General features: G+C 40.0%; 1 protein-coding gene across 1 annotated transcript in view; it reads right to left on the minus strand.

Moving 5' to 3' along the window:
• The window catches only part of MBTD1 (mbt domain containing 1), a 56,850-nt gene that overhangs the window by 20,802 nt on the left and 17,222 nt on the right, over nucleotides 1-18,826 (minus strand). Inside the window, exons 6-14 of the mRNA XM_075072063.1 lie at nucleotides 14,531-14,648; nucleotides 12,529-12,663; nucleotides 8,585-8,673; nucleotides 8,093-8,327; nucleotides 6,252-6,371; nucleotides 5,210-5,371; nucleotides 2,279-2,361; nucleotides 1,536-1,770; nucleotides 13-90 (exon numbers count right to left, since the gene is read on the minus strand). Coding sequence (XP_074928164.1) covers nucleotides 13-90; nucleotides 1,536-1,770; nucleotides 2,279-2,361; nucleotides 5,210-5,371; nucleotides 6,252-6,371; nucleotides 8,093-8,327; nucleotides 8,585-8,673; nucleotides 12,529-12,663; nucleotides 14,531-14,648 — 1,255 coding nt within the window. The remainder of the gene's footprint in view (nucleotides 1-12; nucleotides 91-1,535; nucleotides 1,771-2,278; nucleotides 2,362-5,209; nucleotides 5,372-6,251; nucleotides 6,372-8,092; nucleotides 8,328-8,584; nucleotides 8,674-12,528; nucleotides 12,664-14,530; nucleotides 14,649-18,826) is intronic.

The following is an 18,826-nucleotide window of genomic DNA, read 5'->3' on the forward strand; positions in this document are numbered from 1 at the left end:
TTTGTCACCCACTTTTCTTGTGTCCTTTGTACTGTTGTGACTTAGCCTTTTTCTTTTGCTTGGACGAACTTGACTGGCTATCTCTTGCTGCTGAAAAATATTAAGAATTAAAATTTTGAATTAATGATTTGGGAAAATACTGCACAGTCTTTCATGCTAAGGAAAATTCACAAGAAAATGTTTTCCTCAATGAATGAAGACAGAGCTTATGTCAAACAGAACACATTCACATAGGAAAAATCCTCTACTTGAACTGCACCCATTCCAGTAGCCCCTGGAACACAATTATCCATATCATGTTTCCTGACCTAACAGACTACGAATAGTCATGTCATCCATCGTTATGGGACAACATACACCTCCTGCTGCCAGGGTCATACCTCTGCTCCTTTGAGCAACTAGTTCTCATAGCAATTATTTTCCTGACTGGAGAAGTATAGCTGATGCATCATAAAACTGAGTCTTGCTGCCACTCGGATTTCGTATAAGGTAAGAAGAAAAGTTGGGAGGAAGAAGGAAAAAAAAAAAAAAAAAAGATAGAAACTGAAAAAGATTAGAAAACCAGACACACAAAAAAGATGATTTACATATGAAAAATGGACACAAACACACAAATTAAGATATCAAAAAATTCAGACTACAAAGAGAAACTATTAAAAGAATGGAAAGAGGCAAGAACAAAGAATGAAATAAAAATAAGCCCTGGTAAGGCAAACTAATAGGAAAAAATTTGAAGAGTAAACTAAAGTAAAACATTTCAAATCAGCCTTAACCTGTAATACTTATTTTTATATTACAATTAGTTTATACTCCTCCAGTATGTCCGTCTAAAGAAAGAAGAAAAAAATGAATCTGTCAGTTGACAGAACTGATTTCATGTATTCCTCAACACCTGTCAACATTTAAAGTATTCAAATCATAAGCTGCCAGATACACTGAAGAGAACATCTGGTGTTTACATATTCACTCGTCAGGCTCTGGACAGTTTTATGGGACTGAAAAGCCAGGTACGGACACAAGCAGGCTGTCTGGGTTCTTTAAATTAAATCAGTGCATACTACAAGATCCCATATTGCAAACAATTGTGCATGTGAATAACTATGCATATGCATAGTAACATTGATTTAAATCCATAAAGTTACTAACACATGTTTGCAGGATCAGGGCCTCTTAATGTAAAGTGCCATGCAAATTGATTGTGCTATAAATGATGAGTAATGTTATTTAGGCCTGATGCTTAGGCAGTCTGCTTCTTCTCTGGCCCAAACATCTGTTAGCCCCAGATTAAAAATAAACAGAGCACAGCCATGCAAATACTCTGAAGTGCTTTATCAGTTATACAGTGAAACCGATTAGAATGGTGTGCATCTGAGAATTAGCAAGGATCTAGTCCATTTTTTGTTGCTGGTGGCTACCCAACCCCAAAAGGGTAAAGTTATGAGAATGACCACGTGTATAAACACTGGAAGGCAACTGGTAAATTTTAGATTTAAAAAGAAGCAAGAGGAATCATTTACAAATGCAAAGCAACTTACTTTGTGGTGCAGGAGGCTGTAGTTGATATCCAGTTAATTGGCACCACCCTACAGGATAGAGGTCAGGGGACTCGCAATCCACCCACTGGTCATATTCTTCTTCCCAGCCATCAAAATGTATCCTCAATAGACGATGGATGATGCGAGTTACTGTGGCCACACATACAAGGCGCGGTTCCATAAGATCTACAGCCTCCAGTTTCATTCGAATGTGAAACCCATGGTTTGGAACTTCCTGAAAAGGAAAATGAAGCAAGACAGCTAAATATCAGGAAAACAAGTCTAACATCTTACTCTACACGAAGTTTACATTCTTCACGGGGACTGCTGTTTCAGTCAAGTTTAATTTCAAGTGGCATTATTCAGATGGTGAAAGTGAACATGGTGGAATACCAAGGTATCATTTATGTAATTTAATGTGCTCCTATTTTCTTCCATAGTAAGATTTTTTTTCCCCAGAGTCTGAAATGTACAAGCTGAATGCACACAATTTTTTTTATTTCTAATAAACAATTTCCCAATTTCCATTTCTATTAGATATTTTTCAAAGCATACTCACATGGACTTTGAAAAATCACTGTCTGGTTTCGTGAACAATTAGCACATAAGTGAAGAAATATATTTAAGACAGCTGAAGAGACTGATTAACCTCATGGGACCAAGCAGGCAGGAATTTACAGCACAAAATCCACTGTAAATAGCACACATGCCATACAGTTGGCTTTACCAATGATTTATCTTACCTTATTGAAGAGTTTTACAGGTGCTGCTATAGAGTCAGTTTCCCTGAGGTAGTCAAACCATTTGAAAGGGAGTTTTGCATAACCTGTGAATTTTAAATAGTACCTTCGTACATAAACTGCAAATTTTGTTCATTTAAAAACAACACTGTTAGTGCTACATTGTCACTAAAAATACAAAGAAGCTAGACACAAATATCAAAATATTTTTCTCAATTTGAGTTTTTGCTCCATATTGGGTTCCACATAAATCAAACAGAGAAGAAAACCTCTTTAAATGCTATAACAGCCTTTTTATAATGATGTGACTAAAGACAAATCTGCAAAATGATCTACTCTTTCCTGTGGGAGAAAAATATTATCTTTGAAATGTTGGATTTGTTTGGAGAAGACTGGCCAAAACACAATCAGTGAAATAGTGTTTTTAAGATAGAGATCATAGTGTTAGAAAACACAGCAACGGAGGTAATGAAGGGCTTTTCTCCTCCTTATAAACTAGAAGACACACAACTGTTTCTCAATAATGTATTTAATTTTGGTTAGTCTATTGAATATGCATGTGCTAGAGAGGACAGTTTTGGGGCAACTTTTCCCTTCCACCAGCTTCTTAGACCAGAAAGTCTTGAATTTTGGCCCTTGAACCAACAATAGTTTCCAGATTTCTTTGTGGTGGTCTGTAGAATTAAACATTTTGAAAAACAAAGAGGTGATGGGGGCTTGGAGTGATGGAATGGAAGATAGTCCCCATAGGATCTCACTAAAAGTGGTGTGCAGAATAATTAATTAAAAAAAAAAAAAAAAAAAAAAAAAGAGAGCAAGAAAGCCACTGTTTTAAGTCCAAGCTGCCACTTTGGGTCACAGCTCAATACGACAGGGCTACAGTCGTCTCACACATAATTAAACTTCAAACTCCGGTCCCAATCCTGAAAGGTGCCAAGTGTCCTCAACTTCCACTGATGTCACTGGGAGCCGAGAGTGCTCCGAGCCTTACAAGATTGAACCCTATGTTTTAAGGCCCCTTTTTTCCACAGTGTAAAATTTCAAGCTAACAAGGTGAATACAGAAAGGGTGGCAGCAAGCCAAGTTTACACCACCCCCATGAACTGACATGTCTGATTGGCTGCAAATTCATCAAGACAGCAGGGAAAGAATTTTTTTTGTTAGCATACAGAGATCTTCTGACACAAACGTTCAATAATTTTTTTTACAAATGTTATCTAATTAATCCTCACAACAAGCCTATGGGAAAGATGGGAGCAGAGGAAGGCCATCCCAGAGCTAAGATTAGAACTCAGGACTTCCAATTCCCATAATTTAGCCACTACAACACACCTCTCACAGGTATTAAGGGGGCTCTGATCATTATAATAATGCATTTGCTTCAGAAATAATTTAACCTACAAAGAAGGTTAAAGTTCTAGAACATTCTTACTGTTTGTTAGTCATACACATAAAACTAAATTTTACAAAACTGAATATGATTTTTAATAATAGTCTAGCAATGGATGATACAGGATTGCTATCAAGAATTCTAAAGAGAGAACGGGAAGAAATGCAGAGATAAGCAGAAAAGCAGGAGAGCTGCCACGGTGTAAGAAACAAGGCAGCATATTAAATGATATTAACAGAAGTTCACCTTCTGTCGTAGGTTCAGTAATTGAAGAACAAACATTTACTCAGGATTCTTCAAAGATACACATCTATCATTTATAGTGTATTGGCCATTTAAAAGTCTAGTTTTACCAGAGTGTATATATACCTACATTTTGTCATTATTAAATTTTCATTCTGTAAATTACTCCAAAATCTCTTATTTTTTTGGAAGTGGCAGAAAGTTGTTTGTTTGTTTGTTTTTTAAGTCACAGGATGAACTATATGTTTTTGGCAGGTCAGATTATCCCCATGATTTTCTCTGCAGTAATTCCACTGAATGTTACAGCTCCAGTAAGCAAGGGTAAATCTGCTCAGCTATGGATTCGCCAAATGCTCAAAGACCAAACAGATTCATATCAGCCAACGGGAATGCTATGAAATGTTTTTCTTTTTGTTGCAGGCACAACTGTCAGTACATTCAAAATTCAGAAAATCTCTGCACTCAGTGCCAATAGAAGCTTGCACTTAACCAGTAATATAGGCTCCGCCTCTCTCCTTCCAATAGTTTAGAGATTTTGAATGAATAGGGACAGAGACAGAATTCTTACAAAAAACTAAACAGTGAGCACCTATCATCTACTATGATGCAATTACCTATCTCTCCCTTTATATGTAGCTAAAGTAATGTAATAAAGTTTAGAGATGAAGCCAACAGAAAACCATCTGCAGACACGTATGATGGTGTTCAGGCAGTTTTGCTCACAAAAATCATTTCTTACCGCCTTGTTCAAAAAATGAATCCCTCCCACTCCGATGGATACTGGTATGAAGGATAAATTTATGTGCATTTTAGCAAGAGAGAATAATTCATCATGCCTGATTAATAAATCTGCAATGCTTTACAATGCTTTTAATATGGACGATTGCTCTATCGTAATTCCAGTCTTCTGCTGGCCCAAGACTCCCTAGCACTGATATTCTTGAGATAGTTCTGGAAGTGCTCTGCATCTCACTCCCCCCATCCCAGCATTAATTGATGCTGAATATAACTAATTTTACTCAGTAAGAGTTTAGTTACATAATGGCCATATTCTACCTTTAATCTTTGCGTAGTCAAAACAAACCTCATTTTATTTGCCCATGAATTAAACAAACATTCATTGAGTTTGACATCCCTGTTTCAGACCATTTTAAGTAGTGCTGAAGTTTCTGTTTGAAATCAAGATGGTTCTGAAAATGAAATGAACGCTGCAAAATGATTTAAGAAACAAAAGAATGTGATTATATAGAATACCACTGAAAAATAATCAAAATAGAAGTTGGTCAGAATAGTGTAAATACCTCTGGGTGGAGTTAGCTCAATCGCATTAATTTCACAGAAACCAACAGGGAAAATAGAAGGGGAGGTGGCATGGTAACAAAACCAGTCAGACCCATCTGCTGCTTCTGAGCCATCAATCCCGATCATTAGATATCCATCTGCTAACACCTTTGGAAATAAAAACAATATTGTATATTAAGCACCTTTATACCTGTGAAGGCCAGGCTAGAAATTTAGTATGTCACGTTTCAAAGTGGAGTAAGAAATTAAACAAATGATAAGCAAATATGTATAAAGAATACTGTCATCTTAATAAAAGGTCACTTCTCTCCAATATTTCTTGTTGTATATGCTATTGCCATCATTAACTGGCAACAATAATAGAAGAGCGAGATTAGAGACTATTTTAATTTTCAGGTTTTTTCCTTTGAATATTTGACCGCCATGTGTAGTATCAGTTTCACTCTATCTTTGTATAGTTAGTTTCCTTTGTAGCGTGTGAGGGTCTTCCACACACAGGGAAAAAAACAAAAATATTACATATAAAAAAATAACTGTAAAACCAAAAATGTTGGCAGGAATATTTTTGGGCAGATGTATTATCCAAAGCTTTTGTGAGGGATTAGATTGTCTGCAAAATAGCCAGATGAGAATTAACAAGAGGTTCCACTGCACATTAATTTCACAAGCATACTGCTTGTCAATCAAAGTTCAGGAGGGAATTTTGAGCATTGGTGAATGCCACATACAGGTATTTTCCATCTGCCACTATAACAATCAACCATTCTTAATACCCCAGTAACAAGAAAGCAGCTAATGAATGGGAGCCACTGGTAAGCATTCACAAATTGCACACATTATCCTGTTATTGGACGGGGTGGATGGGGAGGGAGCAGACAAGAGTACATGCAGTTGACCAACACATTGGCCGCTTTTTTAAAATTTTGTTTTAAATAAAATATCAGTCTTTATTTAAAAAAAAAAAAAAAAAAAATTTCCAACAGTGACAGACCTTTGTACAGTAATTTGGTATAATTTCTCAGTTAATGCTTTGTCTTCAAGTGATGGAAAATTCCTCTTCCAACTCTGAGTAAAACAATCTTAGCATTCTCATTAGCAATCTTACCTTTGCAAATAAGTGTGGCGGTGCATCATAATGTCCGTCTTGTTTCTTTGTAATATCTACAAGGGACAGTTATATTATTAATCAGCAAATACTTATGAAGAGACTAATAATACCCATCCTCAAAACAAAACCACCTTTTCCTAACATTGTACTACTTAAGAGAGTCATAACTTTACAAACATAGACTTCAGGCCCACAAGGAGGTCATAGCTGTATGCCACCTAGACAATTTGGGAATGGAGCTCAAATCATGCAATTTTTTTTTAATTTTTTTTAATTTTTGAGGACACTGTTGGACAAGAGATAAGACAGCATTCAGAGAACACTAATACCCGGAAGGCTTTATTATAGCACAAAAGTGTCAGTGTAATACATAAGCTTTTGCAGAAGTTTGACAAGTGAAACTTGTTTGCACTCTCAGAACAGTTAAAGCAGAGAACTGACAAATAGACTCATACACATAAGTGACTTAAAAGCTTAATGTAATTAAATTTTGAAACATCTTGGTATTGTAGTCATGCTGTTTGTTATCTCATTTTTGTACTAGAAATTCTTGTTTTTGTGAAACATTTTTGTAGTGTGGTGAGATCCATAGCTCTGATTGTTGCTCCTCTGCTATAGGATCCTAAGAGTCTTGTGGCAACTTAATGACTAACAGATGTACTGGAGCACAAGCTTTCATGGGATGAAGTGGGTATTCACCCACGAAAGCTTATGCTCCAATACATTTGTTAGTCTTCAAGGTGCCACAGGACTCTTTGTGCTTTTTACAGATCCAGACTAACACGGCTACCCTTCTGATACTGTAACAGAGGAGCCGACGGATCTTTGCGGCAGTTTGCTGCTACTGGTTGGATCTGCTTCTCTGAAACGAAATCCAACAGCTTTGTGAAAAGCTCTTATGTCCATTTCCAGGAAGCAGTCCTGAGCATGATTTCTTTGAACTGCTTCCCTTTTATTTTTATACTGATTTCAATGAAGATTTCCAATCAGTAAAAATATTGATATTTTAGTGTCCAAAGCTGGTGCAACATGGAGCTTTTTTATTCCTGTTCTATGTTACAGATGAATGGCTTACATGCAAAGGAGCAAAGACAGTCTCAGCAACAATGTTAATTTATCATTAAAAAGAGGACATAAAATATTTAAAAAACAGAAATGTTTTGATTTTAGGTGATAAAAACTCCACTACACATCTGTCAGCCTCTACTTTTCTGTCCCTCTTCTGACAAATTCTGCAATGCAGTTATATGTTGCCATACAAAAATATGAAGCACATCCAAAGGCTGAGGTCAGAGGAAAATAAACTGAATTAAATCAATAACACAAGCAATACTTGTGCTGACTTTACTGTACCACATGGGTGGTGGCAGCTGGTGGGGCTGTGCTGTGTAATTCCAGGGTGCCAGCAGCAAGACATGCTAAATACACAGAACATTGGGCTTCGTGCATAAAAACCCTTGTTTACACTAGCTTATATTGTAAACATTCCTAGATACGGTCTCATGGATGGTGTCTCATTGAAGTTTACCCAAGCTCTTCCAAACCCTGAAGGAAAAACACTGATGATAGTTTTTAACTAAACCATATGGAGCAGAGACCTAGTGGCTGAAAAAAAGTCTTGATTAACACCAAAGCATACGTTTTTGAAGATATAATTACTTGAATTAGAAGCTTTTTCAGTCAGCTTGCTCCTTTTAGCCAAATCATTGCATGAAGTATCTTTCAAGTAAGCCTCTACTGCTGACAGGGCATCTTTGCAACACAACTTGCTTACCAGATCTTTTGAAGCGATGTCCTATACTTCGGGACCAACCAATGTGATGAATGAGTGGGCTGTACATATGGCACCAGAAATCATCAGTTTTGTCTTCACATTCTTCATATACCAATCTTAATCGTCCTCCAATTACACTGTCTACAACCGCTACCCGTGTTCGACAAAGATGAGTTTTGTCAACAACTTCTACTCTCATGGAAGGTTTGAAAGGATACTGCATACTTTCTGAAACCTTAAAATAATAGGGAAAATGTTTAGTCACATGTCATATTAAAGCACCTTCCACCAATTTCAGTCTCCAGTTTCTTTGCTGCAAAAGCCAAGCGGTTGAGAACTGCTCATGTAATCACTGAAGTAAGAAAAATGGGAGTAGCTGCAGTTCTATCTTCCTCCACAAGAGGGGCCAAAGTGCCATTACAAAACAGTTCAATTCCTCACACAGTAATGAGGCTGTGTTTACATTACATTATTTGTATCACATCAACTTACCTTCTGAGAAAAGTCAGGAGGAAGAGTTTTGGCACCAGTAAGTCGCTTCACGAGAAAAGCTTTCCAGTTTGTGTATTTGTGTTGGATTGCTGTTGAAAATGAAGGGGGAAAAAGTCAATGATTACTAATTGAAGTTGACCCATTAGAGATACAAAGTTAAAGTCAGTATTTGTAAAAACAATATAAAATGATTGTTAAAATACTGAATGAAAATATAAGAATAATTAAAACGTATCAAAAGCCTTAAAGGCTGAATTCTGCTCCAGTTTCACAACTCTATGTGTGTATATTTTTGGGCAGAAGACAACCTAAGATTTTAATAAAGAATAAATTAAATAAAACAGAGTATGCTTTAGCAACTGATTAAATTAATTACTTAGGATCTGATCTTAATGACCCTTATTCACACCAGTAAGGGTGGGGAGGGATAGCTCAGTGGTTTGAGCATTGGCCTGCTAAACCCAGGATTGTGAGTTCAATCCTTGAGGGGGCCACCTAGGGATCTGGGGCAAAATCAGTACTTGGTCCTGCTAGTGAAGGCAGGGGGCTGGACTCGATGACCCCTCAGGTTCCCTTCCAGTTCTATGAGATAGATATATGAGAGAGAGAGAGAGAGAGATTCCTATACATATATAGGATATATATCAAATCCTGGTTGGTACCCAACTTTCCAGTAGAGGTCCTTGGGCAAAAGACCCCCTAACGTTTCAACTGCCTACCTCAAATATGAGAGTGACACGAACTAGGAGAGTCATGCCAGCTCGGATGTTGCCCGGATTAACAAGGTCCGCGTCAGATGTTGAGGAACCAGGACAATCTGACGATAAGTGGGGTACTGGAACAAACCACTCATGGACAAGACAAGAGAACCTGGAATTGATGGAATGCTACTACAACAGTAGACCTAATGAGAGGGGATATATGAAACATATGAGGGGACTATGGATGGACAAAAGACCTACATCCACACTTACTGAGAAACAGCTAGTTACCCAACGCTTCAACATAGTAAAGAGGAAGCTGCTCTCACAGCTTGAGATAGACCAACTCCACATTACATCCCAGACTCAAGAAGACGAAAGAACAAGTGGATGTGCAGCCCACACCTGAAGCTGAAACTTCACTGCCACCCCCTCCATTGCAGAGCACAGCAGCTCATATGAGGCATAAATCATGGAGAAACTAGCTACAGTCAATCCTCGAGACCGATTACCAAGCTCAGTGGAGAAGTACCATCAGATAGTATGTTAGAAGATGCCAATAGAGCCCTCATGACAATCCCTACTACCACCATAACTCAAACCAATGAACTGGTATACGCTACAGCCTCTGTAATCCTGGAGATGCTTGGCTACACGATCAAGAAGAACAACAGTATGTACCCACCCTGGAAAATGAGGTTTGGAGGATAAGATCAAGGCGACTTGGAGAGAAGTTTAGTCAGCTGTGGAACTACAGAAGGGTGTAGAGATTAAGGATAAGACTCAGCTACTGAAAAAATACAAGGGCCTGACTCCATCTGAAGCCCTAGAGACTGCTAAACAAAGGCTCACAGCACTGGCTACCAGGCTAAGGAGATACACTAGAGAAGCAGAGGCCAAAAAAGTAAATGCCCTGTTTCTTCCAAAGAACCATCCAAGGTGTACTCCCAACTGCAGTGCAATCAACACAATAACAGCAGAGCCACCAGCAGCAGAAACTGAACAGTACTGGAAGAACATATGGGAGAAAGAGAAGACTCATAACACCAGTGCAAAGTGGCTGCAGGACCTGAGAACAGAGCACAGCAATCTCCCAGAACAGAAACCAGTCACCATCACAGTAGAAGACATCCAGCAGCGGGTCAAGAACATGAAGAGCTGGACAGCACCTGGACCAGACATGATCCACACCTACTGGCTAAAGAAACTAACAGCAGTGCATGAACGCCTAGCAGCACAGATGAACCAGCTGCTAGCAGCAGGCTCCCACCCAAACTGGCTAACACAAGGAAGGACAGTGCTGATCATGAAAGACCCCTGCAAGGGAAGAACCGTCCAACTACCGGCCAATAACCTGCCTCCCCACAACATGGAAAGTCCTATCAGGCATCATAGCTGCCAAGCTACAGGACCACATGGGCCAGTACATGAGCACAGCTCAGAAGGGCATTGGGAACAACACCAGAGGCTCAAAACACCAGTTGCTCATAGATAGAGCAGTCGCCCAAGACTCAAGGTCTAGACAGACCAATCTGAGCACAGCCTGGATTGACTACAGGAAAGCCTATGACTCAATGCCGCACACGTGGATCTGTGAATGTCTGGCGCATATACAAAGTCAACAGGACACTAAGGACCTTCCTCAAGAACTCAATGGGACTATGGAAGACAACACTGAGAAGTCAACTCAAGGCAAGCTTGCACAAGTGGCCATCAAGTGCTGGCATATACCAAGGTGATGCACTGTCCCCGCTGCTGTTCTGCATAGGCTTAAACCCCCTCAGCCAGATAATCACAAGGACTGGATACGGGTACAGGTTCAGGAGTGGAACTACCATCAGCCACCTCCTCTACATGGATGACATCAAGCTGTATGCTAAGAATGAACGAGACATCGACTCGCTAATCCACCTGACGCGGATCTACAGTGAGGATATCGGGATGTCATTCGGACTGGAGAAGTGTGGCCGGATGGTAGTGAAGAGAGGGAAGGTAGTCAAGACTGATGGGGTGGAACTACCAGCGGGCCACATAGCAGACATACAGACCAGCTACAAGTACCTTGGCGTCCCACAGTCACATGGAAACCACGATGAGGAGGCAAGGAAGACAGCAACATCCAAGTATCACCAAAGGATAAGACAGGTCCTGAAGAGCCAGCTCAGTGGGAAGAACAAGATCCACGCCATCAACAGATACGCCCTGCCGGTCATCAGATACCCTGCCGTATAGTGAGCTGGCCAAAGGAGGACATGGAGGCTGCCGATGTGAAGACCCGGAAGCTCCTCACAATGCACGGAGGTTTCCACCCCAAGTCCAACACCCAGAGACTGTATACCAGCCGGAAAGAAGGCGGGCGGGCTTGGTGAGCGTCAAAGCCACTGTCCTGGATGAAACCCGGAACATCCAGGAGTACATCAGTAAGATGGCCCCCAAAGATGAGCTGCTGAGAGAATGCCTGAGGCAGCAGCAGACATGGGAGAAGACCAAGCAGAAGAAGTGCCATGGCAAGACAAGACCCTGCATGGGATGTACCATCGACAGATAGCTGAGGTGGCTGACATTGGGAAATCCTACCAGTGCTGGAAAGGGCTGGACTAAAAGACAGCACTGAGGCACTGATCATAGCAGCACAGGAACAGGCACTGAGCACCAGATCCATTGAAGCAGGGGTCTACCACACTAGAGAGGACCCAAAGGTGCAGACTGTGCAGAGAGGCCTCAGAGACAGTCCAACACATAGTGGCAGGATGTAAGATGCAGGCAGGAACAGCATACACTGAACGGCACAACCAAGTGGCTAGAGAGGATGTGGAAAGTGAAGGCCAAAGTGGTCCCAGTGGTGGTAGGAGCACTCGGGGCTGTGACTCCCAAGCTGGGTGAGTGGCTCCAACAGATCCCAGGAACAACATCAGAGCTCTCTGTCCAGAAGAGTGCAGTGCTAGAAACAGCTAAGATACTGCGCAAAACCCTCAAACTCCCAGGCCTCTGGTAGAGGACCCGAGGTTGAGGAAGACACATACCACCCACAGGGGTGAGAGGGGAATTTTTTTTTTTATTTTATATAAATTTCCTGTGAAGATCCGCAGGATCAGGTCCTCACTGACCCATAGGCAACAAGATTTATTCACAACTTTAGATATTATTCATAAATGAGAGCTGCATCTGAATCACAATGAATTCACTTACATGTAAAAGATTACAATCTCTACTACTGAATCAGGAGTGCTAATATTTACATACTTCTAGGTGGGACTAGAGGCTTCCCACTAGTTGCACACCAACCAACTGGGTGGATGTCAGACCCACACACGTTGCACCAGAAGTCAACACTGGAATCGTTTTCAAACCCCTCATATCTCAGCAAAGCATTGTAGCCTGAAAGAGAGCAATCTCATGTTTAAAAGCTATAGCTGAGTGAGGTTATAAAAGATTAATACTATTCCATCCAGCATAATGTATGTCCACTGAATTTTTTAGACTGTATGATTCAGAAGGCATCTTGCCTGACTTGAAGGTATTTGGTATCAATGCAAAAGAATAAAAACATTCTGAGGTACTATACATGTGTATCTTATATGGTAGGAAAATGTGTATATCACATTTGAGATATAGTATATGACCTTATAATTAAAGATTGTTGTATTGCATATACAGAGGAAGTGCATTTAATTATAATTTTTGCAGTCCTTGACTTTTGAGTGTTTAGCTATGTAACCTTTAACTTTGCAAAAAAGATCAGTAGTGAAGTTTATGGAGTTCACTGATCTGGAGCTATTTGATTTCATATTTCCTGATCCCGAAGCATCCATAATGTGAGGAAGCTGTTCCCTGAAAACTGAGCCAATGCAAAATAGGCCCAACCAGCACAGTTTAACACCTGAACAGGAGAAAAACTGAGGAGTTTGGAAACTCTGCAGGTGGGAGTTTCTCTCCCTTAATACCTCTGCAAGGGTAAAGACTCATACTTAATCTGTGTGTGGTGAAAAGCATTTTCAAAGAAAACTGTTGATAGTGGAAACTTTTATGTAGACATTTGCTAAATGAATACTGTATATACTCATTGATAAGCTGAATTTTTTTAGTAAAGCATCAGAGAAGGGATTGGCTTATGAACAGGTAGAGACAGGTGGAGAGGTGGGACACAGCGCTCTCCCCCCGCTACCCCAACAGAGGGGGCAGCACAGCCAACAGAGCCAGAAGGAAAGAGGCGGGGCCGGAGTCTCTCCTCTTCTGTCCACGCTGTTCTCCCTCCAGCCTCCGAAGCAGCTGCAGCTCCAGGGCTGGCAGGCCTGCTGGAGCAGCTCCGGCCAGGCCACAGACATCTTCCTCTGGCCCATCCCAGGTAAGGTGGGAAGGGACGGAAAAGGGAGAGTGTGGGGGTCCCAGGCTAGAGGTGCGGCAGGGAGGAGTCATGTGGGGAAGTCTCAGGTTAGGGATGGAGTCATGTGGGGGGTGGTCACAGGGGTTACTCCCCTGAGCCCCAGCTTCTCCCCCATCCCCAAAATTTCCCCATCAGCTGCTGTCCTGGCCCATCAGGGTAAGTCGCTGGTGGGCTGGGACATTTTGTTTACTTAGGTTTACCTCCGTGCCTGAGGACACTCGAGCTAAACAAACTGTCTCAGCCTGCCAGCGGCTTATCCTGATGGGGTGGGAGTGAAAGTTTGCTGACACCTGAATTATAGGGTCAGTTTATTAAAAATTTTCCATTTTTACTTAGCCATCTTGGGGGAGGTCAGCTTATAAATGAACCAGCTTATGACTGAGTATATACGGTAGTTTAGGATCCAGTGAAATGAAGTAATAAGCACCTTCAACTCCCATTGAAGCAAACTGGAGTTGAAGGCCCACAGCACATCAAAAGAGTCAGTTGCAACATCTTACAACATTTACCTTAGTGTTATAGCGCTCAGTGGCAGCCCACTACTACTCTCATTGATTTAAACTGGAGGAGTAGCAGGCTTTGTATTAGTTATTACTTCATATGCATGAATAAATTTTCAGCTCAATCTTTTTCTCTTTTAAAACAACCCTTTCCCCCCCAAAAAACCTACAGACTACAGTAGTCAGAAAGAACACTGAATTGCTTTCCAGATACTACTAGATAGCTTCTTAAAGGCTATATTTATCTTTACACATCCTTCTTGCTTTTAAAAGAAAATTGCTCAGTTCCCTGAATTGTGACTTCCCCAATACAATTATCATTGCAATCATTTTAACACATATGATCTTAAAAAAAGTTAACCTGCTAATTTCATAATTCCAGCTATCCAGAAGACTTTGGTAGGTAGGCTGCAGTCTGTGTTCGGAACTTCCACTCGCACTCCTTCTGAGATATCACCCCAGCATGTCCCCATGGGTGCCTGTCATTTAAGTTGAGGGAGAAAAAAAATCACATCTCTTTATTCCATTTGAAAGTGAAATATTCATTTTTGTTTATTAAAGCTTTATCAACGATCTTCAAAAACTGGAAAAACTCAATACAAATGATACACACAAACACATATTTAGGCATTAGAACTCTGAAAAATCACAATTTAGAAGGAATTTTGTTATACAATTACTATTGCTAGAATATTTCAGCAGTTCTGCGACTCTCAATTTAATAGATACAAAACATAAGCACTAGTAAGTTATACATACTCTCAACGCAGCATCATTTCACAACGTTTCAATCCAAAGCTAGGATCTGATCTCAGTGACATTGTTGTAAATCCACAGCAACTCTGACTTGAGTAAAATTTCTTTGGATTTCTATGTGTACCAGAGATATAACAACCTGCCCATAGTCTCTACAGCAGTTAATTTTTTTTCAGAACTCTCCTTGAATCTCTTCCGCAGATTTAATGGATGGGGTTTATCTCCCACTGGTTAATGCAGTTCACATGCCTTTATAGGAATGGGCTCTCACATGGCCTTCAAGTGATCATCTCATCAGTTAAGAACAATGAGAGATGCAGTCTAAGTCAGAGGCACAACTCACATGAATATCAATAGGAATTGCACTGTTTTGAAAGTGTAGACCGATGTGTTAGCAACAACGACAACAACAAAAAGCTGAATGGACTTAAAGCGTTTTTGGAAAATTGTAGATAGAAGCCAAATGTCCTTTTACATTCAGTTTGTGAAGGGAAGTTTCATTAGGTTGGACATGAGGAAAAGACACTTGATCGATAACTAACTAGTCAAAGGTGGTGTTGTGGGAACAGTGAGTGTGTGATGCTCAATAGTCACGAGAACTTATAGTTCACTAAGCCAAGGTTATTAGCAGCAGAATCTTCCGTGTAAAAAGTTACAGCTTGCAACTATCACATAACACTATTCTCAATAACTACGTAGCTACTAGTTGCGTTATCACATCACATGAAAATAGAATTGTCTTAAGTTTCTTCTTTAACATGGACTCACTGTCCTTTTTAAAACTAGAAACTACTCAGAAACAGGTATTCAGATTTTTGAAAATTCAGAATAGCGGCCAAATCCACACCAAAAGATGTACTGAGAGGAACAGACCCTGATCGGTGCAGACAGTATCTAAGCAGATTTTGTGCGGGCAAATGAAAGAATTTACTAGTTTTGTACCACATCAGGCAGCAAACATCTTTCATTTAAGGCTCTATGCCTTTTTACTAGTCTCCTTGCAAACACAATTCACTGGAAAGACCACAGTATTCAGTCCCCAGTCTCTGAGAAGCCAAGCTGTGAAGGAGAGAGGAAGAAGAGTTGCCCTAGTTCTGAACACTTAGAATGTGCAAGTCCGGAAGTCTACTAGAGATCAGCTATGGCCACCTAGCAACAGTGAATGTCAAATTTATACTACGGGTGAAACACAGGATACTCTTACTACTGAGAGTATTGGAGGCCAGACATGCATGAACTGTTTTCCCCAGTAAGGGAAGACACATCCATTACAAATATGACAAATTTCTTTTTCTTGAAGCCTGGTCTCTTCCATGTTCTACTATATCTCCTACACCATTCTAAACTGTAGGGCTGTCCCTTTGGCATTTGAAACAGAGAAATAACTTGAAGAAAGACAATTTAGGTATAAAAAATGCAATTTTCTACAGTTAGATTTCTCCATCTAGGAGGATAACCCAATCAAGCTACTGTTTAATCAGTTCTGACATATTGTTCTTGCACCTGGATTTTTTAGGAAGCTCTTCCTCTATTTAGCTTTCAGTGTGGTCCTACTACATATCTTCTATTAGATCTAAATTCATACCTGTGGCTTTTTAGAAAAGGAAGCGGAAAAGAAGCTTTTTAAAACTTACATTTATGGACTGTCTGTAGCCTTGTATACAATGCTACAGATGGGTCCAAACAGCTAAGAGGGTTAATATCTGAAATGATCTGATATGGTACACAGGCTTTTGTTTAAAAATAAGTTATGTTTTACTAATAGTTTGCATTTTTTTGTTGATCCAGAGAACCCAAGTACTTAAACTGTTAGGGCTTTTTCTTTCTCCTCTCCGCAGGTCAACCAATATCTGAGTTGGCACAAAGATTTTACATTCTAGATTGTGGATTGGTATAGGGGTAAATAGCAGAAAGTTAAATTTGTCCTTGTCTGTGAAAACAGTGGTTCTGCTAGTTCCTCCTACACCAATCCATATGGCTCAGCCTTCAGAAGAGAGCCATCCTGGGCAATGATCACTTCATAAGAGCTAGGTATCATTGTTGTATTCAGTGATGATATACAATATATCTAATATACTGTATATCTTTTTTCTTTCTCACCTAATGCAGGTTCTTAAGGGAGGAAGATTAGGTAACGCAGGGCTATGACAGCCATCTTCCTTCATGTCTTCTCTCTCTTCATCTGACTAATCAATGTTTGTACAGTGCTTTGAAAAGAAACTTAAAGCACTATGTAAGTTCTAAATCTTACTCATCTGCTTACTGGAGGGGGGGTAACTCTGAAGTCTGGATTGGCATAGTATGAACTAGCAGAACCATAAATTTACAGCTAAGAACAAATTTACCTTTCAGACTCATGACGAACAGATCCACCTCAGGTTCCTCCCCAATCAAGGAAGATCTGGTTCACCACTTCCTGATCCAGGGACCACTCGTGAGGGTTAATCTGAGAGTGACAGTCGTCTTCCCTGCAAGGTAAGTTGCAATCAGGAAGGTCCTGTTGGACACCATCCAAATTCAAACCTCCAGGGTTTCCTAAGATGAAAAGGCTAAGCTTGTGACTCCCTACAGGATAAGCATCTCAGCTTGCCTGTCTATTTGTACAGAAACCTTTTGGGGAACACATGGTTTCGCCAGGCCCAGGATGCCTTCGGGATTGCTCTTCTTCTAGGATTCTGATATGAAATTTGGATTCAGAGGGTTAAATGCAAAGAGATGCTGCTGATTCCTGAAATATGTGAGGACAGTATCCTGATGTGTGTGTAGACAGTATCTACACAGACGGTAACAAGAAAAAGGATTGGAAAAGAAGATTAGAAATACAGTAGTGCCACCTAGTGTAAAAACTGAGAATGCCACTTTTTAATCAGAGAACTAACAATTGGACTTCTTTTTAATGGGAAAATGAACGTATTCCATTCTAAAATAATATTCATCTGAAAGGGATTTTGAAACATATACCACCAGATAAACCTGTGAGCTTTATATTGGCAACAGAGTGGAAAGAACATGAATACTGATCTTGTACATTAAGTTACCTAATAGCAAGTATTCACTAGAGACTCAGTTATCCTTGCTCTGCTCCTGAGGAAGATTTTGAGGTACTCTCCCTATTTTTTTTTTATAACTATTGGGAAAAGTAAGCTCTTTTGAGAATCAAGGAAAATGAAACAAGAATTTAGGTTAGTTACAAAAATCACAAATGGGAAAAGAAATACCAAGCCTATCTAGTGATGATGAACTATACTAAATTACTATTGCTGTAGAGGGCCAATCGACTTAAATATCGGACTGGATTTTGCAGACTACCCGATACTAAACAGGAATGTGAAAGATTGTGATTCAGAGACTACAGGAAAGAGTCCAGATACACAAATTCTATTCATGGCTCTGCCATCAACTCACTGTATCCCATTAAATACATTACTTTTCACATCTTTACATCTAAGTTTATCCACCTGTAAAATGGGCATAATACAATGTGTCTGAGGCAGATAAGTGAAACACGGAAAAGCTGGACTGTAAAGCAATACAGAAATGCACAGTAGTATCTCAAGCATCATCAAAATACACTAAAGATTACAGTTTCCTCTCCATGTGCAGGCAGCGCTTCCATTAAAGCAAACAACACTGAAGGGAAATAGACTCTTACATTCGGCATTCAATATTGAGCACTAAGAAAGGCAAACGCACACCTGAACTGCTGAAAGCTATAGAATCATTAGACAAATCACTTCCATACAAAATTATCAACAAGACAAAATGGGATCTGAAAACTGCTTATCTGTTGTTTAACCCTGCCCCACCCAACCAGCTAGAGCCCATGTAGCCAGATATTTTCACCCAATAGCAAATTTAAGGACAGATACTGCAAAATCTTACTCTACTGAGTAATCTTTAC

The sequence above is a fragment of the Chelonoidis abingdonii genome, chromosome 13 (genome assembly GCF_003597395.2).
Source record: "Chelonoidis abingdonii isolate Lonesome George chromosome 13, CheloAbing_2.0, whole genome shotgun sequence".
Taxonomy (NCBI): Eukaryota; Metazoa; Chordata; order Testudines; family Testudinidae; genus Chelonoidis; species Chelonoidis abingdonii.